The 27606-nt window shown below is 44.3% G+C and overlaps 2 protein-coding genes across 2 annotated transcripts; one reads left to right on the forward strand and one right to left on the reverse strand.

The window, feature by feature from the left end:
• On the forward strand, positions 1-8033 carry RAD9B (RAD9 checkpoint clamp component B). Its single transcript, XM_010720164.4, has 11 exons — positions 1-190; positions 730-800; positions 1673-1822; positions 2295-2409; positions 3204-3303; positions 3629-3735; positions 4806-4912; positions 5305-5369; positions 5583-5705; positions 6370-6613; positions 6781-8033. The coding sequence occupies exons 1-11, from the start codon at positions 157-159 to the stop codon at positions 6913-6915; spliced, it is 1251 nt and encodes a 416-aa protein (XP_010718466.3). The 5' UTR covers positions 1-156; the 3' UTR covers positions 6916-8033.
• On the reverse strand, positions 7632-26533 carry PPTC7 (protein phosphatase targeting COQ7). Its single transcript, XM_085238543.1, has 6 exons — positions 25725-26533; positions 18364-18543; positions 16415-16613; positions 14100-14223; positions 12259-12388; positions 7632-11236 (listed from the first exon to the last, which is right to left on the reverse strand). Exons 1-6 carry the CDS (start codon positions 25924-25926, stop codon positions 11178-11180), a joined length of 894 nt encoding a protein of 297 aa, XP_085094669.1. The 5' UTR covers positions 25927-26533; the 3' UTR covers positions 7632-11177.
• Positions 26534-27606: the final 1073 nt, after the last annotated feature.

Raw genomic sequence — 27606 nt, forward strand, 5'->3', positions numbered from 1 at the left:
CAGGCCGCACCTACTTCCCCTCCGCTACGGCTCCACCGCAAGGCCAAAAGAGCGCGAAACGTGTTTCTCTGGCGATTACATCCGGGCCCTTTGCTTCTGAGCAGGGTTTCCCGCCGTTTTTGTTATGTGAGGAGAGAGGGCGCGGGGCGGGCGGCCATGAAGTGTGTCATTGGGGGGACGCACCTCAGAGGTACCATTTACCTCAGGGGAGGTAGTGGCACGTCGGGACAGAGTGAAGAGCCTTCCCTAAATGGGGCGAGGCTGCCACAGCGGGGTTTGGTGCAGAGGAGCCGTTGCCCTCGTGCCACCACGCTGTGAACGTTCCTCCCAGAGCTTGAGCTTGTAATATCTGAGAGCATGTTCTCTGTGGGCTTCTTAGGGCTGGATCTATATGTTTTGCTTGTTCTGTCTTGTGGCCGTCTACAAAGTGACATTTCTGACCAAAGCAGCAGTTTGTGCTGTCAGCGTGAGATCGTTTGTGGTGACGTTGGGCTGTACAGCTGCAAAGGGACACACCAAATCCACAGTGCTCCTCAGTGGATGGAAACACAGAGGTGTTAGTGACACTACAAAAGAGCAACGCTTTCCCCCATACCATCATTTCACTTGGAAAAGCATGAGAAATGTCTTAACTTTTTCCCTTAAATTGTTCTGAAGAAAGTTACGAGGTGTAACTTGTTATTCAATAGAACCTAAAGTGTGTCTCATGCCATTCTCTTTCCCTGGCAGTGTTTGGGAGAGCAGTGCACGCCATGGCACGGGTTAGCGATGAGTTCTGCTTTGACCCCATTGACAGAGGTGTAAGTACATTGGATTTACTGACAGCTTAAAGTCTTTGTTGGAAACAGTGTTTGTGGTGTTGGTTCTTCCTGCAGGTATTCTTCAGTCTGAGCTGCATTCTGTTTCCTCCCTCCACTTTCAACAAATGCCATGCTTTCTGTGATTGTAATTATGCAGATGATATCACAGAAGGGTCATTCCTCTGCCCCTGATATTCTGGGGGATTTGGTTACCTGAAGCTCATCCAGGACATCCGGATTAATACCAAGGGTTTTATTCCCATTGTCACGAATCAGAAGGTTGATGTGTTGCTTTGCATCAGAAATTGCCTTTAAATGACATGTTTTTGTCCTGGTGTGACTCAGCAGGAAGAATGGCTCCTGTTAATCAGACACCACTTCCCTCAGAATTGGTTTTTTCTCTAGAGCTTTCTTAATTAAAAGCAATGAGCTCAACATGCTGTGGGGCTGGTGCATCAGAAGTGGAAATACTGTTTGTAAATGAGATGTTGTTTAGGTGCTAGAAGTGTCTGCTTATTTGTGTACCTCATGGATTGTTTTAGAATAGGCTCCAGTCTTTCACATACCTTAAATACAATTTCTAAGGGTCTGGGTAATCTGCACTTCAAGGCTTACCTCACACATCGCTGCATTGGGTTCCCATGTCTGCATAACAGCCGGGACTTCTGACTGGTAATAACAGAGGGGATAAGTGTGAACACGGCAATAGAAGTGATGCATCTGGATTTGTTTGGAGATGTACACACATAAAGGTTTTGTGGCTTAGGTGTGGCATTGAAGATACCACACTGAAGGTACAGAGATGGCTTTTTTGTTAAAGGCTCAATATGAAACAGCTCTGAGTTAATGAATTACTTTGCATTTATTTTCAGCTTGCCTTGAGATCAGTGAATTCTTCTCGGTCAGCATATGCGTATGTCTTCTTCTCATCCATGTTTTTTCAACATTACTGCTGCACAGCTGCGCCTCAGCCCTGTCAGAAGGAAAAACAGTTGTCACTTGTGTGTAAATTGATCATTAAGGTATATTTTAACACATTGTTACATGCAGTTTTGAAAGCAGCAAGTCAGCCTGCTTTCCAAATGAAGTGGTAGGGGAGGATCATATGGGTATGCAGGTTGCTCTAAACTTCTGAGCAGTTCTGCAGAAGGGAGTGTTAATGTTTAATTGTTTAAAAGGTGTAGTCCTGAGCTGTGCCTTGCAGATTCCAAAGTCTGAATCAGCCTCATCTTGGGGTGAAGGAATGCTGTGTTTCTGTCTGTTGAGGGTTTCCCCTATAGCTTTTGAGAACAGCATGAGCTGGAGAACAGTGACACGCTGTTCTGCAAACAGGGCTGTGGGTGGGTAAAGGCAGTGAAGACCAACACCAGCAGCCTGCACTCTGCTTACAGAGCAGTCATAAAAGCAGGAGCTTGGGATGAATTGCATGAGAGAAATAACACTGCAAAATGTCTTCGAGAGTAACCTCTGCACTGATTGTGTGTTTTTTTTCAGTCAGTTCTTCCTATATTCAGATGTGTAAATGTGCTGGAAAGGCACGTGGAGAAATGCAACATTTACACAAATGCTAAAGATCACCACATTACTTTTCAGCTCCTCTGCAGAAATGGTACGTTATACATAGAGTGCATTTCCACAAACAGGAGCAGTCTCTAGCAGCAGGACAAAGTGTAATTATTAACTGAGTGTTATTGATGGGACATTATGCCAAATGATTTCAGCCTCTTCACATCGTAATTTATGTTGTGACATTGCCTTGCTAAAAAGCAGTTATAACAGCATTTCCTGGTGTTGCATTGGATACCGATGAGTGTGGCTCTTCTCAGCGGACCTGGCCTATTCCAGCTCAGGGGCCAATAACAGCACAACCAAACTTAGTGTGGCATGCTGAAAAATGGCGAGTTTATTGCATCTTACACTTCCTTTTATATCGCCCCTGTTTCGTTACCGTCCCTCATGGGCGTCACCAACTCATGTCTACTACTGACGTAGCAGGGGAGGTCCTGTCCCATAACATCCCAAAGTTTCCGGAACACCTACAACATCCTGGACTGACTTTCATCTGGTCAGTAATTATGTCTACTTGTTAATTGTCTTTTGTTTTCCACCAGCATTTATATTACTGTAACAATTAAATGTTGAAGGTTTTCTTCCTGCATCTGTTGTTGTTAAGTCATTTGCTGTGGATTCTTAAAAATGTCAGAGACTTGAGGAAATAACAAAGAGGATGAAGGAAGGCAGAGGGCATCAGAATTTGGTTTTCTATTTTTGGGTGAGATATTGCTACACAGCTAGAGTGAGTCATTTATTTCCTTTGTTGAGATGTCTTGGAAGAGCAATTAATACTAAAAAAGTTAGAATTCTAGACCAGCATTAATTTTCATTCCTATATTTTATACCTAGGTATTGTAAAAACACATAATCTGACTTTTCAAGAATGTGACCCATTACAGGCTGTTTTTGCAAAGCACATGTGTCCAAATGTCCTCAGAGCCCACTCCAGGTAATGAACATTCAAATGTTTTGTTCTGGGGAAAAAAATAGTAAGAATCCAGAGGACAATGCTGCTCCAACAGTCATTAACATGACCAAAATCTGGGTAGGGCCCACACTCAGAAATGGTGAATTGCTGCTAAATCCCTTGTTGTGATGTTGGATATTTCACATAACAGCTTCAGGAGCTGGATTTGATCAGGGATTGTTGTGCCATTAATCCTGCTGCAAGCCTGAGAAAAACATAGTCCACGATTTGAATGCACACCTTTGCCATTGCTAGACAATGACTTGTCTCATGTAACATCATTTTAGTGCTAAATTCATCTTCATAGGCTGCTGGCTGATACAATGATTCACTTTCCAACGAGTCAAGAGGAAGTCACCTTATCAGTCACTCCAACAAGGGTTTGCTTCAAGAGTTACACTGAGGAAGACACTGGTAAGGAAACAGAAAACAGTCATACTGCCATTCTTTGGCTTTAATGTACCTCAGAGAACTTGGGGTTTAGGAGTACTTTCCTGGTGTCGATGGCAGAAGAGGAAGAAAGAATTACAGGCATTTTGCTTTTGTTGCATCGCATGCGATGCAAAGCACTGCCTGCAGCAAATGTTCTGTACACACTGAAACAAAACACGTCCTCTGAGTGCGTTATCTGGTGATGGATTGTGTTCCACGTTCAGGTGTCATTTCCAAAGAGGTGGCAGCTGTTGAGACTTGTTTTCAGCTGCAGCTGCAGGCAGTGGCTCTGCCTCATAGAAGTTGGGAGCTCTCTTACAAGCATTTGTTTTTACAGCTTTAAGAACCTCACAAGGGTATATGTGAACGTGCAGTGGGTGTGTTGGGGGCTGAGAAACAGAAAGGTGGGACCCGTTGGTAGTGCTGTGCAGAGTCAGGCTGTGGAGGAGAGCTGAACAGGAGTGCAGTGCTGACAGAGCACTGACTGCCTCTGAGACTGTGATGCATTATGGCATTCTGATTTTCCTTTCACGCACCTGATAATAATTAACGAGCAGTTGAATGACAGTGAGCAACACCTGATGCTGAAGAGCTTATTTTCCATTGTCACTTACATAATACCAGGAAAAAAATTACAGTTCAGAACAAATAACCTCAGACCTCTTTTGTAGTCCTCTGAAGGTTGCCAGCGATTATGATCCATCTGCTAAAGTCACAGTGCTTTTGGTCTTCCCAAAATCTTCTAGAAGCTGACAGTAGCAGTAGTGCCTGTAGGAGAGCAGATTTACAAGGCTGACAGCAGTACTGGGCTTACAGCACATTGTGGAATATGAAATTAACTCTGTTAAAAGCCACGTAAATCCAGAGAGTGCTGTAAATAATTTCAGGATTTTTTGTTTTACCTAACTACAAAAATAAATGTAAATAAGCTGGACATCTGCTATTATTAGCCACTTATTATTAGCCAATTATTTATTGAGATGCTGCCGATATTAAAAAATCATTATAATCATATTGTTGAGGTTTCACTCCAGCCTTGTTATTTCTAACAGACTTTACAAAGACAATGGTTACCGAAATACAACTGAGTCCAGGTGAATTTGACTACTTTCAAGTTGGAGTCGATTCTGAAGTGACTTTTTGCCTTAGAGAATTGAGGGTATGTTAAGAGTTTGTTGTTTTCCATTACTTTGACCTGGATAACACAGAAGAATGATCCCAGCCTCTGGTGTTCCACCAGGCCAGCAGTGCTATCTCACCAGCTGGCTGAGGACTGGCTTTGGAAAGGATCTTCAAAGAAACTCTTAAAATAACAAAACCCCATCTACCCAGTGCTGAGATAGCATTAACACTACTGCAGTAAGCATCGTGGCCACAGTAATTCTACCTGCACAGCTCCAGACAGAGAAAGCAGAAACTGTGATCTAGCAGCAGTAGCATTTTTCCCTTTAAAGTAGACTTCACTTTTTTTTGCCAGTAAACAGCTGCATTCTAACATTAATCTTCTTCCACTTTTAAAATAGTACTCAACCTCTCACCCTTTCTTTTCAGGGACTGCTGGCATTTTCAGAAGCTACCAGTGTTCCTGTCTCAATCCATTTTGACATGCCTGGGAAGTACGTTCTGGAGCTGCCTGTGGAAATTGTTGAAATATAACCACACTGTCAATTTTTATCTGCAGGTTACTCAAGCATTTAACTGTAACAGTAAGATATTCGTGTCAGGCTACAAGTTATATTTCTAATTAGTCTGCACTATGGGGTTAAGTAGTTTCTTATTGAGCATAAAGCATTTAACATAGACCCCTGTATGTGGCTGTTTGCGTTTAGACCAGTTGCTTTCAGCATTGAAGACACGGTGCTGGAAGCCAGCTTTATTTTGGCTACGCTGTCTGACATCAGAAGTGAGATGGCTTCCCAGGAGCCTGCGTGCTTCTCACAGATGCAGGAAAGGTAACAGCAGGCTGCGGAGGTGGGGGAGGGAGGCAGACTGGCATAGCAGCATGAAACAGCTGAGTTTAAGATTTTCCTACTATGTGATGCGCAGGGTATTCATAAGCATTGTATTTACCCTGGAGCCTTTATTCATAGGAAAACTGTGCATTGGATAGATTCAGAAAAAGATTGAAATACTTTGAGATGCAAAGCATGACAGCTAGACCACTCTTTCCCCATCAGCGCATTTGTAACACTGGAGCTTGCAGCTATGTCTGCTACTCGTATAGGCAGTGCCACAGCTCTGACAGCCACCGTGTGCTTGAGCATCCCAAGTCACCTCACATCTTACCTGTCAACACAGGAACGGTTTATCCAGATGGTCCCTTCTTGATCACAGATCATCTTCCTTACTTGCATTGCTGCACCACTTCTGCAGCAGACAATGAGCCAGGAGCCAAGAGTTTGGGCACCATTTCTTGATAACACGAACAGCATGGAAACTTTTGGTGCAAGGGAGAGCACTCCATACTCTTGCAGCTTTATCTCCATGGGGCTTTGTTGCAGTGAGAGGGGTTGTTGAGAAGTAAGCTAAAGCTGTAGTGCCTTCATTAGCATAAAGACCTCCTAAAAAAGGCACGCAGAAGGATGTTACAAATCTGACCTATTCCCTCTGATTCAGCTCAAAGACAGGTGTGGACAAATGCATTGATAAGGATGGCAGTGCTGAAGCAGTTGCTTCCAAAAAGCCACGATGGAATGGACAGGCACAGAACACAGTGTCATGGGCACCTGCAAGTCCATTGGGAAAACAGGTTAAGTGTGTTCCCCCAGTCTCATACAGAAATACTGCAGGCACAGGAGGAACAGCTGTAACGACAGCAGATGACCAAGCAGTGCTGGAAGCAGAGTCTCCTTATCACAAGGTAAGGACCTTCCCAGTCACATTTACATTCTATGATAAAACAGTGTTATACCTTAGATGGCATTTAGAAGCTGAATACTACACATAGTCCCAATCTTCAGAAATAATTAGCCCTCAAATTCTGTTTCACGTGCAGTGTCTTACTCCTGTGATTGTTGCATTTTCCAGTTTCATTCGTTGTTCTTTGGAGCAGTTTCTTTTAAGGAGAAGGAGGCCATCAGTCATGCCTTCCACAGTTTAGCAACAGCTAGTGACACAGAAGAGGATTTTGGCAAGACACAGAGCTCACAAGTTCTCCAGTAAGGTGGAATGAATGAAACTAAGACTATCGTGGGCTGCCCTGAAAGTTAAGTGTGTATTTGGCATGGTGTAGAACTGTTTTTAGCTTTAGAACAAAGTTTAATTCTATTATGAAAGTATCCTAAACTTCGTAGGCGAGTTAGAACTTAATGGAAACTAACTGTACCTGTATTCTGATCATTCTAAAATGGAGGATGCTGTCCTAACACAAAGTTAGGTCATTTAGTTTTGTATATTCTGTTGATATGCTGCTTTGTATGTCCAGCTCTTCAGTCTCACAAGAGAAGTCAACTGTCAGAGAGCTTCAGCAAACAAAGCTGCTCTTGTACAGCTACAAGCACTGGAATAAACCACCCGCTCCAGTATAGCCAAATTATTGCTCGTATGGTTGTTGGTATTATGGCAGAAACTCACAGAACTAGTGCTTAGCTTACAAGAAAGTTGGCATAAAAATGCATTTAAAAAATAAAAATGATGCAATAACCAATTTGAAGCCTGAGTTTAAGGGTTCTGCTGTTTCAGGTTTGAATTGTTCTTTTCCCTTCCCTCATCACTTCCACTGAGTCAGCAACAGACAGCAGCAGCAGGGCACAGAACGGCAAGAACACATCCACATCCACATCCACATCCACCAACGGTGCGTGGTGCAGCAGGCACCTGACCTGTGCTTTGTACCATTAACAGAGTTTCTGCAGACAACATTGATTAAAATAAACACATTTTAGTATAAATACTATATTTATTAAATATCTTTACAATTCATTTAAATGTATTTACAGAACTATTCCTGCATAAGTTATACCTCAGACATGAAATTCACATAATTGCCTCTTAGGTAAGCATAGATGATAGTCTCATTTAACAACAACAAAAAAAAGCATCCTCATTAGATACAGACTCGGATTTGCTTCGTTATTTCAGCTACCTTTGGAAGAAACTACTTCATACAGTCCTCTTCTACACACACAGTCTGGTTTCTCCCCAGAGAAAGGATGTCCATTGCTGAGAGATGGAGATTCCTTCCCAAAATGCTTTACCTCACCTCTCCCATCTCCCTTACCCAGTCCTGTCTGGTCCCAAAATCTTGGTTTTTTTTTTGTTTTTTTTTTTTTTTCTCCCCAGCCATACCTTCTTTATGAACACAAAGAAAGTGTAGAGAGAAACTGTACATTGTAGGTCTCCCAAAGATAGCCATCGAAGTAGCACGGAACCACAGACTTCTCTATTTCACATCTTAGCCCTTTTTTCACCCATACACCGAGTAACACAGCTGCAGAAATCCCAACTCCTGCACACACTGTTACACGCCGCGGCACCGCAGGGTCCGGGGATCACCCCTTCCCTTCAGATTCCTGCTCCACAACAGCCAGCTCCAGACAGCTAACAGGAACATTCCGTGGCAGCTGAAGCCGTTCCTGCATGTTCCCATGCTATGGAACACCTCTCCTGTATGCTCCTCTCATGAACACACAAGAACCCAATTTCTTGGAAGCGTTACTGCTTCGTGCATCATTTCAAGTTACTTTGATAGTATGGGCCCTGTCATTTCCTCTTCCAAAAATTTGTTGTGCGCAGACAGCTTAAGTTCATAGGAAGAAATTAGGTTTGATATGTTTAGAGTGCATATCTTAAAAACAAAACAAAACAAAAACAAGCGTGTGATAAAAATATCAATTCTTTATAATACAGTATTGCTTTATAAACAGATGGAAAAGCTATCAGCTTTACTGGTCTTTGGTGTGTCCAGTGAGGGATAAACTCATGAATTGTAAATTAAAATCCAATTTTGTTCTTTATTAAAAAAAAAAAAAAATCAGGATGTGATGTGAAGCAGATGGCTTTATAGACACCACTCAGCTACGAACTGCTTCAACACAAACAGCAAGGCAGAGGCTCAAACCCAGCAGGCAGCACAGTTCGCTTCCGGGGAGGCGGCCGAATCTCTCCGATGGAGGATTCCAGGCCCTGGACCAGCAGAGGCAGAGCACAGAGCATGCAACACCTCACACACCTCTGCTATGCTCATCTGTCTGATCCACATACATTTCTCAATTTTTAATTCTAAAAAGTGGAGGGGGGGGAAAAAAAAAAAAAAACGAAGACTGGAAATGAGTGTAGTGAGAGCGAGGAGTCAGAGTGCAAAACAGTCCGGGTCTACATGGGCATCATTTTAAGGTAAGTTCAGGGGAAAGAGTAATTGATCAAATCAGCTCTAGTGAAGAAACACGACAGTCAATACTGAAGAATAAAATGTGAAGATACCCAGATTTGAGAGGGAAACGCCCCTCCCAAATACGAGAAACAAAGCCCTATACTGCAGCATGAATACATTCCTTCTAACGAGACAGCTAGAATACAGCTTGTTCAGTTTTAAAAAACAAAGACTGACAATTTGTGCAAAGTTATCCACCACTCACTGCTCCATGTATCGCAAAACTAATTGATTTTTCTTCATTAACATAATCCTCCCCATACCCTCACCAAAATAAGCTTTTGGTCAAGTTAGGGTAGTTAAGGCATTTTGACAAGTAATTACAAGGTGATTTAAAATAGATACGTAACATTACGCCAATTTAGGAATAGCAGATAAATTACTGAAGAGCTTCCAAATTAATCACTTATTATAAATGAAATGCCTGTTACAAGCACGATGCATTGAAATAGAGTAAAATGACATGTACATGGTACATGTTAAATGATCTTAAATAAAAGCTTGACATAGTTACGCAAATATACAGTACAAGTCCACAAAAATTCTTTAAACAAGTTGAGGTAACCTCAAACTTAAACAGTTTTAATGCAATAAACCAGGTAGTAAAGATCTCCTCCTGAGAGCAGGTAAGACTGCTTACTGACCGAGTTTAACTGCACTCACCTAGACATCGACATTACCCGACTTTTTATATATAAAAACATGGCTTTAATTTATTTCTACATACTCTTCTACCGGCAAAAAAGTTAATGAAAAACTGACCAAAAATATATATATCTTTACAGCTATCAGCTATTTGTATGAACCTCAAAATAGAAAGGAAAGCTTGCTGGAACGGGGGGAACAACTGTGAGCTGCTGTGATTCCAAAGGAAATGTAATATTGCAAAGTGGCTGTTAGATAACTGTAAACATCATTAAGGTTCGTTCTGAAAACCCTAAACTTCAGTTTCTGAAATGTTACGTTTTGCTCATTATTCATTGATGGTTTCCATTTCTGTACTTACTGCTGCTGCCACAGCATAAGCAAAGAGGTGCGTGTGGGAGCCAGAAAAAACAAGGATCGTCTGGCCTTCAATTGGTGCAGCACGTGCTGTTCTACACGAGAGTGGCAACATTCATACAAATGATGTTTCCTTAACAACAGATTTATGTACCAAAAGTAACGATGCTCGGAGCTGAGGCTGATCTGTTCTCAGTGCAGCCTCCTGCTGCAGCATTTACGCCGTATCACCTCTGCTGGTCAGATGGGTTAAAATGCTTTGAATGACCTCAGCTTCGACCATCTCTGGTGGTTTTTTAGAGTTATAGTTTTTGTTTAAAAAAAGATAGTTATCCACAGCCAAAACATCCAGATACCAGCCCCATTATGGACGAATGATCTGCAGAACTTTTTAAGATCACGGTTAAGCACCTGAAATCACAAAACACATTTGCATCCATATAACTTGACCTAAAGTATGTTTTTGAAATTTTGAACTAGAAAAGGCTCCTAAGGCTGACACCATGTATGGCAAGAGCAGAATGTTTACAGCAGTTATAAACCTCCTGAAAACCGGAGCTTAGAAACACGAAACCTCAGCTATCACTGTAACAAGACTACGCTTATGAAACTGTGTTCTGTAACATACCCTTTAACGAACAGTGAATGTTTCTAGTAGATAGAATAATATGCCCTCTTGTAGAGGTTTTAGCTATTGAATCTAGTCTGAAAGGTGATAAACCAATTCTACTCATCTGAAAGTAAGTCACATTTCAAATGCAATAACAACGTGGGATTGATCCTCCCCCTTTTATGGGCAATTGCTAAGCTCTGAAAGACATGCTTCAAGCCTTGAGCTGCTTCTTCACTTCTTGCTGGCAGACAGAGACCAGTGCACTACGAAAGTGGTTCTTAACAAGGACTTCAGTTGTGTCTCAAGACAGGCAACTCGCAAACTGGCTGCAGAGATCAGCTGCAAAGGAAGAAAGCCATCCTGCCAGCAGGAAACCACACGTGTGAAGCTGGGAGCTCGGGGATAATGAAAACATCGGCAGCTGACACTGCAGGCACGTCAGTCTGTGTACTCAGCTACGATAGAAAGAAGGACGGTGATGTCATCTGGTTTCCCCCCTGCAACATAAGAATAAAAGCATGATGTCAAACCATGCTTGGTTGTCTTCTTATAACCTGTGGTGCTGCCCCATGGAAAGCTCCTTGTGAGCTAGTTTAAATATTAAAAATCTGAAGCAGAGAATGCTTCCTCTACTTCCTTTCCAAAATACAGCTGAGGGGAGCATTTAAAAGATCAAAAAAGCTCTCTCCTCTTGAGCAATAGTGAGATGCTGCCAAAAGCTACTAACATTTTTAGCGATCACTTTTTAAGACTCAGTAGGCTACAGCAATGCACTGCAGTTGCACAGAAATAGCTCTCAGGGGTATTTTGTTACATAGAAGGTCACAGGAGGACTCAGGACTTTGGAGATCTGCAGTTTCATTACTATCAACCTTTATGAGAGGTGTTTAAGGTGCTGCAGGAAATCCTGCCCTCTTGATACAGGGATAATGAGGATCTCTAATTATTAATTAAAAAAAATTGTTTGACAGGAGTCTGAACTCTGCCAGGCATTAGTACTTTTCTAGAGCATAGGAAATAGAACCAACAGAGATCAGGGCTGGGGGGTTAATGGTACAAAGGTCAGAAAGAAATCCAAACAGTTGGCAGAATCCCAACTAAAATGCATCAAGACTGGAAGACCTGAACAGAAAATCAACACCCACAACTAAACAACAAAAATCCACAGCCATACACAAATCCTAGGAACGGGTCAAGCACAGTTCTCCTGGGAGCCTGGACAACTTATGTCAGGCTGGGTTCTTGTGGCAGGAGCATCCGTATTAAAGAAAAAAATAAAAGTCAGTGCACAGAGCTCCATGCACTCCAGCTGCTTCCCCCCAGGAGGCTGCTGATTAGCTGAGGCCTGGGATGACTTGCGTCAGGATCTGGGGTCCTTGCCAAACTGACAGCACTCCACTGGTGCTCTGTTGCCAAGCACATTTCTTAATTCTCACTATTCCTATTGGATTTTTAGGCAGAACTTTATTTTGCTGAAGATTTCTTAAAGATAGCGAGTGGGAGGAAAAGAAAATCTTACCTCTCACGTTCAAGCCATTGTCACATGCAAACTGTGCAAAGGGTGACATGTAAGTGGGATCATACGCCAGCTCATGAGCTTGCTCAGCAATGCTTCTTGCAGTCTGCTGTATGCTCTCATAGTTGGAGTTCTAAATTAATGAGGAAAAAAGTATTCTTGTAAGGAAGCCTCCATCGCTATTTGTTAATTAACAAATCTGATAACTAACAGTTGGCATTGAAAGAACTGTTTTTTTACTCTCACAAAAGAGACTCAGTTGAGGTAATTACGTTTTACACCTTGAACGGAAAGCCTTAAGTCTGAGCCTCTTGCCCAAACCAACAAAAACGCACCTCGGAGAGAAGGAGCGCCTTCAAAGTAAGATGAGAAAAGTTTTAATGAGTGGAATTTCTATGGATAACACGTGCTCTTTTCTTATTCACTATCCCTGTTGCTTTCCTTCAGTATTTTTCTTACCGCAGACAACACAACATGACAATCACCTCAATTATTGGTAACTATTTTTAGACGTCATTTCAGAAAGTCTTCCCTGCAGTTTGCGGACTCAGCAGGCTTCTCCACGATGAACTTTCCACTGAATTTCCTCAAGTGCCTTTCCCAACTATACCAATAGATGGAGCTCAACTTTTTCCCGAGAAGTAAATCTCCAGCACCTACCTCTGCTGACCTCTTGTCTGTGCACCAAAAAGATGGATGTACCACAAACAGAAGTATGCTGCGGCACAATCAATCGGTGACTCAGGTTAGCAGCTAGCACACCAGAGCCTTCCAGCCCACGACAGCATGCTGACATCTTCAGCACCATCATTACCTTTGCTAACCAGGTTAAAGCCTCTCTGACAGCTCGTGCTGTAGCACGATTCCACATTCCCTTTCACAGCACAGCTGCACACTTTGCTATTTCAGCTCTGATCATAGCACCAACATGAGAGGAAATGATGGGGGGGACTGCAGAGGGGAAGCACAGGAGTCTACCTCGTGTGCAGACAGAGGCCTCTGACCTTTAGCCTGCAAGGACCCATGCTGTCTGGCACCACCTTTCAATTACATACCTGCAGGATAAGAGCAGGCACAATATTTTTAAAACCACACTGTAATTCTACACGTTTGCCTCCTCTGCATCTCATAACATCAAAATGCTTCCCTCAGGGAAGTTATACATCTTGATACCTCTAAAGCATACTTTCCTTTCTGTAAATAGCCTTAAGCTAAACACTCTCACGCAAACTAAAATAGTTTAATGTATGTTTACTGTTTAAAAGGAGTGTTTGTGGTCACCAACCTGGAGAACTTGCTGAGAGGTGGTTTTTTTTTTTTTTTTAAATCAGATTTTCCACACACACAGCCCAAAATTCAGACAGTCCAGACTTTTAGAACTACTGTTTTATAAGCCTTCAGAAAACTATACATTATTTTTAAGTACTGAGCTTCCCTTGCCCCAAATAACCCCTAAAAGAAAGCTGTACTTCCACATATTTCATCTTCAACTGCAAATGCAAATAAAATACAGTTAGCTAAGAGCAGAGCCTGCTACTGAACTACCAGCTCTCCCCAGTCCCCCCGCCGTCCCCTTGTGTTACAGCAGCCACCGACACACTGCTGGCTGCTGCTCAGCAGATCTGTGCCAAAGCTGCTGCTCCGAGATTCAGCCTGGCTGCAGATCCGAGAGAGAACACTTCGGGGCAAGCGTCCCTGCTCAAACATGGTATTAACTGGCAAATTTAAAAGACAGCATTTTGTTGTGGGCCTTTTATATGTAATACAAAAGCCATAAAAGCAATGGCAGTAACTGTGAGGGTGGCAAAAGACCCTCACACACGTTCCGAATCTCTCATGCTTACCTTCAGCTTTTTTAACTCCTGCAGAATCATGTAGTCAGGCATGTTGTCAAACAATCCGTCTGTTGCAGTCAAAATAATGTCTCCAAGTTGGACATCAAAAGAAGTACTATCAGCAGCATCAGGGCTGTGAAAATGACACATGTCAAAGAAATGGACTCCAGCTTTCACGAAGGCACCAAGCAACGTCAAACTAGCACACTGACAGCTTTTGTAATTCACCACTGTTACGTGTTTTGCTAGAAATAAAAGAAATAATCACTAACTGGAGCTTTTGCACTGGGAAAGCTTGTCAAGAAAGCTACAACAAAAGAGCTGTGATTGCAAACAGGTGATGTTCCAGCTATTACACAAAGGATTTGCATTTACAATTCCCAGATGAACAATTCTGCAAACTAATCTGCTTCACAAGTGTATCTCCATGGAAACCATTAAGTAGAATGGCAGTTCAGGGCTTCCTTCTCACCCATCTCAAATATGTAACTGCAAGCTGCACTTGAAAGGACAATTCATAATGGGAATGGCCAAAGCACTTAAGGATTCTGAATCATTTTCTATGGCAGTGGAACAGGAAGCATGTCTGGAAATCACTACCAGGAGACCACAGCTGGTTGGACTATTTACATCTGATAACATCATGCAATATCAAGAGCAGAAAACACCTATTCAGGCCATGAGTATTGCTCTAGGATCTGCTTCTCAGATCTAGCATAACAACAAAAATCTTCATTTCTAAAGATTCTTCAGAGCTCTTTAGAAGAGAGAAGTGACGGCACGCCGTGCTGTTTGGCTCCGCAAGAAAGCAGTAGGGCCATCATCCTCAATCCAATCCCACCACCCAAGTGGTGTGCACCTTCAGGAAGGTCAGAGTTGGGACTGCCTGCCTATCCCCATATACAGATCAAATGTAAAACATTTAAGTGGAAAAACCATCCAGACAACAAGTGTGAGTACCAATTAATGTCAAGAACAGCACAGAACTAGCTAGAAAGCTTTAATCATGATTCAGAACCCAAGTGTGGGAGCTCATTTATCTTGCACTTTCCTTACTGTGTGATGACTCAGATTGCTTTGATTCCCTAACTTCCACTGGACGATATTAACTACTCTTATGCTATTTTGGGGGGGTCTTTTTATAAAAGACACAGAATTTCAGAAAAAAAGAGATTTTAATAGTTCTGGAATTTCAAACAATCATTTGCTTTTAGTCTAATAAAGAGGCTAGACTATTTTAGGGCTCCAATTTCAGAGCTCTACACAAGCTTCCTCTCTGCAGCCTCACAAAGTAATAAAACATGTGCAAGGATGAAACTACTGACTAACAGCTCTCAAGCAACGTTTCAAAAGCAAAGCAAACAAACAAAAAAAAGCAATTTCCACATCAAAAACTACAATCCTTACAGCATCAGCCTTGAGATTTACAGCTTTGTATTCAACTCTAAGGTGCTTATTGCATTCTGTGTTTACTGCCATCCCTCCTTGAAGATGCCTTTGTCATTTGTATTTAGAAGAGAGGTATCAGCTTAATGACCATACTGGATATGAGAGCTGTACTCTAATTTGTGTATTTCACAGATTGTTGTTCCCCCCGTCCAGTTTTAGTTTACTGGTGAGGCTTCACACAGCCACAGGATTTATCAGCCTGACATTCTCAGGGGAAGACACAAGTCTGCCTTTGAAACAACTCATTTCTGTGAACAGATTGTCCTTTCCTAATACTCTCATTTCCCAGCTTGGTGTTCCGCCAAACGGAGTTTTGCTCGTTTTGGTCAAATACAATATGCTGCTGGAAACACAGCCACTTGGAACCACAAGGTACAGTCACATGTCCCCCCTCTATTCTTCAAGCACTGCTAACTGACTGCCAAAATATCTAAATTAGCGTACTCCAAAGCAGTCTCAGGGGAGCACAGACAGGGGCTGGGAATGGACGCTGCTGATAAGACGAGCCACTCATGCAGGGTGATGGGCACAGCCACCAGCTGCAGTCTTCATTATAGCACCTCCATCAAGCAGTGCTCTCCCATGGATCAGAACATGCCCAGCACACATTACAGATGGTAAGAACGTGCTATGTTGGATGAGAAATCGTGAACCCAATGACTTCTGACTGTGCAACAGCTTACAAAGTTTATCAAGTACACAGTGAGAAGTGTTTGCAGCACCTTAAGGACATGGAGGCTGGTAAAGCCACTGGGCACATTTAAATCCCGTGTGCTACGCTGCATTATACAAGGAGCACTGAAGCAGCAAAACTGTAACCTTTTGGGAGCTGATCACTGTACGGATTCAAAACGTAAGATCCTTTCCCATCTTACCTGTCACTTAAGACGACTCCTTCTGCTTCTGGTGGAGCTATTGACAGTTGGAACGGAGTGTTGAAGTAATGCTGCTGTTCATCAGATCGATGTACTACTTCTCCTCCTCTGACTACCAAAAATCCAGAATCTCCCAAGTTGGCTGTATGTAAACGATGACTTGTTCTGTCCAAAACTACTATGCAAGCTGTACTGCTTCCTGAAAGCAAGCAGAATATGGTGACAAGCTCACCTTACAGAAAGCATTTATTCCTTCACTGCCTTTAGTCATTGCCCCGTGGCTGAAGTATTTATCAAAGCTTACGAGTCAGGATAAATAGAAGCACTCATGCATGCAAAAATAGAATTAATACACATTAAATAAGGCAAAATGCTACAGATCTTTGCAGCAGAGGTTTCCAAGCAGACCTATGTGCAGGACAGACCACAGATGAGCTAAGTGTATGACTGTACGGCCTACACAGGAGGCCAGCTGGCCCGAGGCATCACGTGTTACAGATGTTTCACTTTCTAGTCCAGGGAGCTGCCTGGAAAACCCTGTGCTTCATTTGTTCTCTAGTGAATATATGGGACCTCCTCCACTCTGAGTGAAGGGAGAGTCAGAGCAGTATCTTTGGGAAGATTCATGTTTTATATACAGCAGCATCCAGCACTGTTCTGCAATACAGGAACAGCATTTAAGTAAACGTCACAATTTCCTCCCACTTCAGTTTCATTTAAAAATAATTTCCTAGACTCAATTCTGATTAACTAAGTATCGAAAGTTAAAGCGCAGCAGGAAGGAAAAGTTCAAGCCTAATGAAAGTTTCCTAATGAAGTCTTCTCCCTCCCTTGATTTGAAATGAATTCTAAATGCCCATTGCTGTGGTAGCTCCCACTCTGGTTTAGTTCAGGCAGAAGCACTAGGAGCACAAGTCTCAAATTTTAGCTGTATTAGCACAGTGTAACTAGGAGGCCACCACAGAATGCAGATCTTGTGACTCAGCAATGCCACTTTTCAGGATCCGAAAGGTCAAGCCAAGCAGGGCTGCCTCTGTCTACAAAGGAGTTGTGGGAGCTTTCACCAGCAGCCCACTCTGTGGATCACTTACAGCTACACCTGCCTTGCACAAATAAGTGCTCTTATGTGTGCAAAATCCCACTGTAATTAACAACTATTGCTATTTTGGTGACCAAGTCGCTTCTGAGGTTTGAACCTATTCTTTAGGCATATAATGCAAGAACATCTGTGCTAAGCTCAGCAGACAAGCTAAATATAGCTTACACAGCACTCTCCTGGCATAGAAGTTTAAGGTCAGGTGAGAAGCACGCATATCACACAGGGTAACACTTTCCTGCTGCCTAAGAGGTCACACGCCCTTCAGAAACACGTTCTGTTTGCAAGGTTGTCAGTAGAGGTCAAATTTTGCCATTCTATCTGTTCACCACTCCCAAAGCAGCTAGATTGCACTATCTAAAATCAAGTTTGACAAAGAATATGCTAAGCATCTGTTTGCATTCAAAAACATTTCTTACGATTCCTTTCCAAAGAACTGTAAAATCTACAGGCTATCAGTGGTTGCATGATATAAGTCACTTTAATCAGCCTGCTAGGTTTAAAGTTCACTGGACATAAAAGGCAACAGGAGCAGCAAGTCAAGGAGCAAGCAGATGCATCCAAGTATGATCAAAAAGTCTCTACTTGCACAGCTTCAGCAAAAAGCCACAATCAACAGAAAACTGTTTATGCATAGCAAGTGCATGCTGCAGCATATTCTACTGCAAGTCTCATGATTCCAACTCCCTGCAAGCACTGGTAAAGAATCACCCTTCACACACAAAGGCTGCTTACCATCAATATTTACTTATTTTTATATCCATATATTTAGATACCTATAAATATTTGCATGTACTTAAGTATGTGTGTAAATAACATAGGACACAGATCCAATTCCGTTTTTGTCTCTTACCAAGCAAAGGTACTTTGTTCTGCAGCAGCTCACAATAACCTGCAGTGAGAATCCCAACAGGATTACTTGGTACAAACCGTCCTTCTTTTACTAAACGTTCACATGTTCGCATTAAAGTCCCTGAGAACTGAGAAGGGTCAACCCCATAGTCTCTCCAGCCACCGACACCATCTGCTACTCCTAGAAGAAAAAACAAACAGAAAGCAAGAGTTACATGAACAGAAACGTTATCCAAAACGCATATTATGTTCAATAGCTGCAGGAAACACAGCATGGCAATTCTTGTAGAAACGAATCTTCAGCTGTAAAGAAGTGTTCAAAAAAGAAATAAGACCACACAAAACAACCTAACCCCCAAACCAAAGCAAGCCTACATAGAGCTGGGAACTGTGTCTGCAAGGACAGTCTGTTGCTTACTTCAGCTAAGAATGAGAATGGAAACTGTTATTTCAGTTATTTCTGTTGTTACTTGAAACAGAAAATGAGATGAATTCTGCCAAAGCTTCCCAAGATTTGAGCAACTCCAGGCAAGTATTGAAGGTGCATATGTGAAAGTGGGGTGGTCAGAGAGACAAACAGTTGAACCAATCACTATGCTGATGTTGACAGCTACATGATGCTATTGTCAGTGGAAATAAGAGCTAGAAAAATGCTTTTGCTGTCTCATACACAGAAGAAAATCAGTTCTGGCATCTCCTAGACAAATAGTGTAGCAGATGAAGCTCCTGAGCTGGGTCAGAGTAACACAGCAGATACGTCAAAGAAGATCCTCAGCATTTTAACCCCCTAACCAGGCCCACATCCACACCATCACCTTAAAACAGCAGTTGTGCTCCGTTTCAACTTTATTTGAGAGCTCTGATGGCTCCAAAGAAGGGTGACTCCAGAAAGAAGAGCACTGCTAGCAAAGGCAGGAAAATTTGACTGAGGTGGTAAAAACTAAGTTTGCCTCATCTACAAATGCCCTTCACTTCAGTCACCATCTGAAACTGAGACGGAAGGTTTAGAGCCGACCTTGGCACGAACTCTAATCTGACAAGAGGTTACATCCAGATTCTGAACAGCCCATCAACATTAATCAGATTTCTCCCAAAAATAGTGCACAACCTTTTAGACACCTGCTTTGTCCGCTTGCTTTCTCAGAAGAATGATGCAGATCCCTGCCTTCCCCTCTTCAGAGCAGGCTCTGGCACAGAGCTCACATGGAAGCAGCCCTGGCACTCCCCATAATGCCTTTCCTTCTCTCTACAGGAGAAAAATCAATCCTCCCTTTGCAGGTCCCACAGCTTCAGGGGTTAAACCCTCTCTTTCTGCTGCCACTCAAACCAGGCTAGAGTAAGAGATGAGCAAGAAAAGGGTTTCTGCTCTGATCTGGAACTTGAAATAGAAGCTGCGCACCAGTCTGGATGATAGTGCTTTGCACTGAGCGACCCGAAGAGCAGCTTTTTTTCCCTTTAAGATGAGTGCAGTCCAGCCGTAATTTTGCCAGCTGATCATAGCAAGCATTGCTTCAGTGAAAAGGTTGACACAACGAAAAGGGCAGTGTTTGACAGATACTGTCCAGATACTGCTCCTGGTTCCTAAGGCTGTTACAAAACAAGCTTGTGAGAAGTTATGGAGCACCCCTGAATGCTCAGCAAACTATTTTCATGTTAGCCTTCTTTGGAAATACTTCAATAGAAACAGCACAGCATTAGCATACGGTGCAAGAAAGCAAGCCACCACAGAAAGCACCAATCAGGTTAGTTATCGAAACCGACTCTGAAGTAAAATAAGAGCATGCCACCTGATTTTCTGTGCTCACTTCTTACTCCAGGCAAGAAATCTGAATCCACAACCGTGGCAGCACACCTTGCTCTGCTTTGTATTCCTGCCTGCTTTCTGTAAGCTACGAACAGCCACAAGGACGCTGCCAGTGCCTCCCCTGCCCACAAGGTGCCCTGACCTGCAGGAGGTCCAACACACAGCCAGGCATTCCTTCTCCATCTCTGGCACAGCAGCAGACCGGAGCAGCACACTCACAAGCGTGCCCTGCGGTGTGCTTCAATGCTTCAACCCCCAGCGCCTCCGCATGGCTCAGCACTCACTGCTGTCATTGCCTCGCCCAACGCAGACAACGTGGGATTTCTACAGAGTTGTGGGTTTTTGTCCTTTAAAAAACACTTCTAAAACAGTCTATTTAATCTATGCTAGGTGACCTTGTTAGCTCCCAAGACACGCTGCCCGAGCAGCCAAACACTTCCTCCTGCTCAGGCACGCAGTCAGCAGGCCCCGCTCCATCGAGAGCAGCGCAGCACACAGGCAGAGAGCACCCAAGGACCCTACAGCACACAGCAGATACCCACTTTCCTTGCTTTTGCCTTACATTAGTGTAATCCTAGTTCCTGCTGTCTTCAGCCATCGTGTCCTGCTTTCTGTATGGTTTTGAAATGAAAGCCAGTATCTTCAAATTCTCAATATATAAACTCAATGGTTTAATAGGAAAGGAATATACTTTTTTTTTTTTTTAATTTCCTGCTGAAAAAGATATAAACGTGAACAAAGTTGGAGAAAACTTTGTGAGAATGACACAGCTAAGAAGAATGGGCAGAGGGAGGCACGAGGCAAACACGGGCGTGCCTGCAGGAACTAATTTTGCATGCAAACACTACAAACTTCGTAAGATGTTCCACTCATCAAACTGAACTTTAAGATTCTGGAGAACGTTACCCAAATTAGCTATGATTCACTAATAAAAGAACATTGAGAGGATATATTTATGAGTCTGGGCTTATTTTGCATCTGACACAGAGGACAGACTAAAATGGCAACGAAGCACAGTTTGTTGTGCTACATGAGTGTGAAATGCAGCACCTAATATTCGTCACCACCTCAGAATTGAGATAAACTGATAAGATTCCTAGTGTTATCAGTGACAAGATAAGCTCCACAGTCAGGCAGCTCCTCCAGCAGTGTGACTGGCAGCAGGCAGGGGATGCTACAGCCAAGTGGCACCCATTCCCCAGCACCCCCTCCTTCAGGCTCCCTTTGGAACACATTGTGTACAATAACCCTGGTTAGATACCTTCCCCAGAGGCAGATGGGGCTCAACTGGTAACTAGTTACAAAAGAAAGGTTACTTATTCACACTGTGCGTTTTAAACCTTATACCAGTCCTCAGCTTGCATTAATTTCAAAGGTTCTAGAAGAATAAATGACTCAATGACAAGGAGGAACAAAAAGTAAGAGGCTGAAGGAGAAACAAGGATCTGAAAACACTGAATTGTGCACCTACTTCCAGGAAAAAGAAGCAGTTCCTTATATTATTCCCCCCCCAGCAATACACCACTGCTCAGGAAACAAGTTTTTTTCCAGGTATCTCTCCTACCCAACTGCTCAGTGGATTTTGAAAGCTGTAGGAGGGCAATAACACTTCCTGCAACATAGGTATGCAGAGTGCCTCACCTCGCACACTGTGTGCTTTGCTTATTTCCTTCTGTACCTCCTGACAGAAACCTGCTTTCGCTCGGCACAGTTTTCTTCCAGAAACTGTGGTAAGGAAGGAATCATCAGATTTTAGCTTCATCCTCAGAAAGAAAGCCACTACATTTCAAAGAGATTACATCCAGTGCTACTTAGCAGCTCTGCTGACATTTGGATTAGCTGTACAGACAAATATGTCAGTGAATGTGATTCTAATGGACATGTTTCTCAATAACCCGTAGTTCCTCTACAAATGGAAATACTTGTTCTCATATTAAAAAACCTCATTTGGACTACTGTACAAAAACAGTCTGTGACATTTTTCAAGACACTGATTATTCCCTTTAGAATGCCTCCATTTCTCCCAAGAGAAACTGTACATTGAGCTAAGCAGACCACTCGCTTCCTTTAGCACTGGTAAGTTTTAGCATTAAATCTCTTTAATAGGTACGACACCAAATAAACAACTTAACATAGTCTTACACGACCTTCAGGCATCTGAGCAAGAATTCCTCCTCTGGAGCTGCCAGAACATCTCTGACATTTCACCTACGAATCCTTCTATATTTTGCAGTTCACTTTTCCTGATGACAGCAAAACCAACAATCTTCTGAGGGCCTCACCGCTCTCGGGGGAGTTACATACCTCCTATGCAGGCAGATGACAAACTTCATTCTCACTCACAGCACCACTCCTCTCACTGCAGAGTAGCTGCCCTACAGCTCCAAAGAAAACCACCAAGATTTGCAGCAGATAGAACAGCTGCCAAACTTTAACTTTGCAGTGGACAAACAGTGCCCTGTTGCCAACCACTTGTTTCCTACCCTTCTGCTACTACAGCAATAGTTTGGAAGGCTAGTCAAGTCACACTGGCTACACCCAAACTTGTACCCAGCAGACAGTGTAGAAGTGATGCTGTCATGGGATGCACTCTGCTTGCTGCAATGTTTCAATCATGAGTCACACAACAGTTCGGAAAATCCATTTAAAAACTGCAAAGAGAACAGGAGCCTGATAAGGCAGGAATAAGCATGAAGAGGTAGATCCAAACAACAGAGAAAGAAACCACCAGCTTGAAACATCTCAGCACCTACAGACTGGTGAAGCTCATTTGCTTTGTTAAGGGTAGTGCTTTTGTTTTTTACCCATATACTAACTAGAAGAGAACAAAGGTATTAGTTGCTAAAGTTTGGTTTTCCAGCTTGGAAAAACACTTATCTTAAAAGTTACAAGAAGTTTAAGACATGAACATACATGTCTACCTGCTCAAGAAGACACCTTCCAGAATTTCTCATTTCTCATCATCTCTGTAATTTTCTGAGGGTCTGGACATCAGTGGCACTAACAGCAAACATACAAAATGGTACAAGCAGCAGCAGAAGGCACACACAGGCCTGAAACATTAAGCTCCAGAAATGAATATTAGTAGTAAAGTTATTTCCTTTCCTCATTGTGATCCCAAAGGACATTGTCATGGATTTGAGATTCTTGCTCCTCCTTCTGCTCACAACGGGAAGAAAACATGCAAATGTAAGAGGTATATGCCAGGTATATACCAGCCAGAAGTCAAAATAAGAGCTAAAGAACCAAAGCTTCAAGTACACCAGTAAGAGACCCCACCAAGCCTTCAATGACTGCGGGAGGGTTGGAAATAACGCACATCTTCATAAGCGGTCTCATTTTCTTACAGGGAAAGGCTGAAGGACAGCCTAACAGACACACTGTCAACTTCTAGACTACATAACACAAAAGAAGTGCTTGGCATTGTTGTATCTGCTGTAAACACTCTGCCTCATTAGCCCTAGCCAACTTTTGTTTGACCTAAGAAAATGAAACCCCAAGCACTCATGCCAAGTGGCTGGGAGTAGCTCCTTCACTGTTACACCACGCCCGTATCCATCCCACACAAGCATGCTTTCCATACAGAGATTCTGGAAAAGACTGGCACGGAAGAGTTTTAAATTCCTATCTGCTATAGCTTCGTTAGTGATGACAACGAGGGCAGGCTAACTTGAAACTTACTGTTCTCTAGAACTAACTGTGTACAGCACTCACTTTCACTGAAACCACCTGAGCCTCTTCATTAAGCTAATACTGATAAATGAAGCTTTTAAAGCCACAGTTCAGCCCAGGCAGATTTCTGAGGTGTAAAGTCAGGCAGGTATTAAGTTAGTACAAAAATTATGAGGCTTGTTAAAAAAGAAAAAGAAAGATAAACAGCCTCAGATTTGCGATGAGAGCAAGAAGAATTGAGGGCAGGAAAACACTGGTGCTGAAACTTCTTTTGCAGCAGTGTTGAACAGCTGGTGAGAAAGGGAGAGCAAAGAGATGAATAATAGCAGAAATGAGGAGAAAACTACTGTGCCCTGGAGCTTAAGAACTACTAATGAAGAAAAAGCATAGAGGATACCTTCCAATGCAATCTATCTCAGTTAATGTTTGCAGAATGTTTGCAGCAGTTTTGCTTTACTGGTACATATTAATATTAGAAAGAGCAATAAAGAACATGAAAAAAGCTTTACAGGGGAAAAAAAAACAAACAAAACAGCTTTCCTATTTGAAGTCTCTTCTTCCTGTTAAGGACTTAAGACATCCTTGTTTGAAGCTGTCTGCTGTTTGATCCTTAAGTGGAGTTACAACTGTTTGTTATCAAGTTGCCATGAAAATTAATGCAAAGACAAACTCAGAAATGCAACTCTCTGCTGATTCCAGCTGGAAGGCAAGACAAGCTGGAAATCCTCATATGGTAATAACCAAATATGGCCAAAAAACCCTAAACATCATCAGATAAGTCCAAATCTACACCATGTAAAGAATCCACTTATACAAGAAGCATATTCTGCATTTCTCTACAGGGCAAATACAGATTACTTATTTATCAGTGCTGGCCTAGTAAGAACCTAAAGGCAGCCAGCCGTAGTCACATGTTGGAGTGTGGTTGTCCAACAGCTGATCTAAATGGAAAAAGTTTCCTTGGAACAGGCGCAAGAGAAAAGATGCAGAATGTCTAAATACACGGACAGGTTTTTCACATCTCCTTGAAAGCTGTAGCATCACCATCACAGCACAGGCTCCCTTTTAGAATAACCAGCAATACTGTTGCCTAGCACCCTGTTACAGCTTCCTGAAAAAATGTTTCAGCTATATTAACCAGCAAGCAAGCTACAGTGACAGCACTGAATTCCAGGCACTGTCACATCATAAGACACTACAGCAAGTTCTCAGCATCTTTAATTTAAAATGACAGGGAGAAAAACAAAAAGCTTTTTTTTTAATTTTAATGTTAAAGTTGCGGTAAATTTACTTCCATTGCTGCAAAGCAACTTTTGTAAAGTGTCAGCCAAATTCAACCTTGACTACATGGGAGAAAGGTCAAGCACTGTCCAAAGCAACACTTCTCATAAACCAAAGATTCTATTGACTGCCTACGTTTTCCCATTACTTTTAAAATCTGAGCTGAGAAGATCCATTTTGCAGACGAGAGCAAAGCGGAGCAAGCAATCAGGACACAGCACCCGCCGAAACTGAAGTTTGACATTTGAAACCAGCCTCAATGTCACTTTGCCTTTCACTTGACAAGGACAAAGCGTGCACTAAAATAAGGAAGCGTCCAATCCGGCGATCTTTTATACGGAAACGTATCGCAGCCACCAGGTGCTCCGCCAGGTTTTAGAGGCACAAAGGGAGGAAAACACCCAAAAAGGTATTTCCCCGCTCCCACAGCCACCAGGCCTTAGGGGCAGCTCCATGTGAAGCGCAGGGCCTGGCCGCCGGCCTCGGCACCACCCCATCCCAGCACTGTGCCCGGAGGGACGGCAGCCCCGCCGCAGCCTCGATAAAGGCACAGAGCCGGGGGTCCGTCCCTTTGTCACCGAGGTCACCGCACCGCCGTCACTTACCGAGCACATCCGCCGTGCGGTGCCGGGCCACGAAGCAGGCGTCATCCCCGTAGCACATGCCTTTCTTGAGGATCCCCTTGCGGAAATCTTTACCGAAGCCGCAGCTGGCCGTCACCAAGCTGTAGTCACGGCTGTCGGTCTGCGAGAGGCCGCCCAGCACCGCCCGGGCCACCAGCCTGCCATAGGACAGCACCGAGAACATGGCGTGGGGCGCCCAGCAGCTCAAGGCCAGGAACGCGGGGAGCCACCGGCGCAGCCGCCTCCTGCAGCGAGCCAGCCTTCCTGCTGCCCGCCGGCCGGCCGCCCCGCCGCCTCCGGGCCTCAGCGCCTCAACAGCTCCGGACCTCCGGCCGAGCCCCGCGAAGCAGCAGCGCCCGGCCAACCTCTGCAGCGCGGAGCCCGCCTCGCAGCCCTCGAACGGCTCGGTCCCTGCACACCTCGGCCCGGCAGCTCCTCCTCGGCCCGGCCCCTCGCCCTCCCCCCCGCCCAACCTCGCCCCTCTCGGCCGGCTCCCGCCCTCACACCCCGAGCGCCGGCTCCTCGCGGCCGGCACCGCCGCCCTCCACCGCCACCCCCGCGCAGGGGGGAGGGGGGACTCCGCCTACTCCCGAGCCGCCCCGCGGAGGCCCTCCGGGCTCTCTCCGTAGAGCTGAGGAGACCCCGGTCAGAGCCGCCGCTCCTCGCCGCGCCGCCCGCACTCCCTGCCGGCCGCGGCCGCCATCTTCCCCCCCTCGCGTGCAGAGCTGAGGGCCTGACGCTCGGCAGCCAGCGAGCGGTGAGGAGAGGTCGGCCCCGCCCCGGGGCAGCGCGCGTGCGCGGCGGGCGGGCCGGCGCCTCCCATTGGCTGCCCGCCGCGCCTCACTTGCGTGCTACGGGACAATAACAGCGCGCCGCTCCCGGCCGCTCCCGGCATCCCCTGCGGCGCCGGGGCGGCCCCGGTTCCCCGCCGATCCCCGCGCTGTGCGCAGCGCTGCGGTGGTCGCGGCCGCGAAGCGAGCGCTCGGCTCCTGCCCCTCGCCGCCTCCTCCAGCTCTACCTGTCATTATTCCAATTATGTTTTCAACACCGGGGCTGCGCCTAACCCAGCTATGTGCCCTCCACGCCCATATCGGGCCGCGTGTCTGGCGTGCTCGAAATAACTCCTAGGGACTCGGTGGCCATTTGCGCTTTTCTGGTGATTAAGGACGGTTATGTGAGTCATGCGGCACTAAAAAGTATTTTTAAAGGACGACTCCTTACGTTTCCCTGGCAGCGTGCGGTTTTGTGTAATGCGAACTCACTGCGTCTGATGGTTGTGATTTCTGGGAAAATAGGTGAAAGTAGAGAGGATTCACCCATTATGTAGGGCAAACAGATGCCAGAGCACTAAAGATAAGGCTGCGGAGTGCTAAGATAAGGCTGCAGGGTGCGATCGTCACAGAACAGGCACTGTTATCATTGCACGTGGGACAAAGGCATGGCTGTGCGGGTGGCACGGCTTCAGGGCATGGAGACCCCAAAGGACTGATCCTTCCCTGCTGCCAGCCCTGGGTGGGCTGGGTTTGATGCTGCAGGAGCTCCTGGCTGGCAGCCCTGAACGTGCACAAACCCACTGAGTGCCTGCGTTAAGGAGGCTGCTGCACTGCGTGCCCAGAGATATGTAAACAGCAAAACAAAAGGCAGGCATAAAGCAGAGGGAGATGCGAAAGCTGAACCCTAAGCTGGTGAAAGGAAAAGCTGTGCGGTGTACAGCAGGGACCCAGCCCGCCGGGAGCACTGCTGAAGAACTGTCATTAACAGCATTAAGGCACAGTGTGCATTTGGCTGCTGTGCACAGAGACAATATTCGTCCCCTTTGAAGTGCTAAAGGTTTAAGCAATGTGTGAAACGCTTCAGCCTGAAG

Source organism: Meleagris gallopavo, chromosome 17 (assembly GCF_905368555.1).
Source record: "Meleagris gallopavo chromosome 17, MGAL_WU_HG_1.1, whole genome shotgun sequence".
Lineage (NCBI taxonomy): Eukaryota > Metazoa > Chordata > Aves > Galliformes > Phasianidae > Meleagris > Meleagris gallopavo.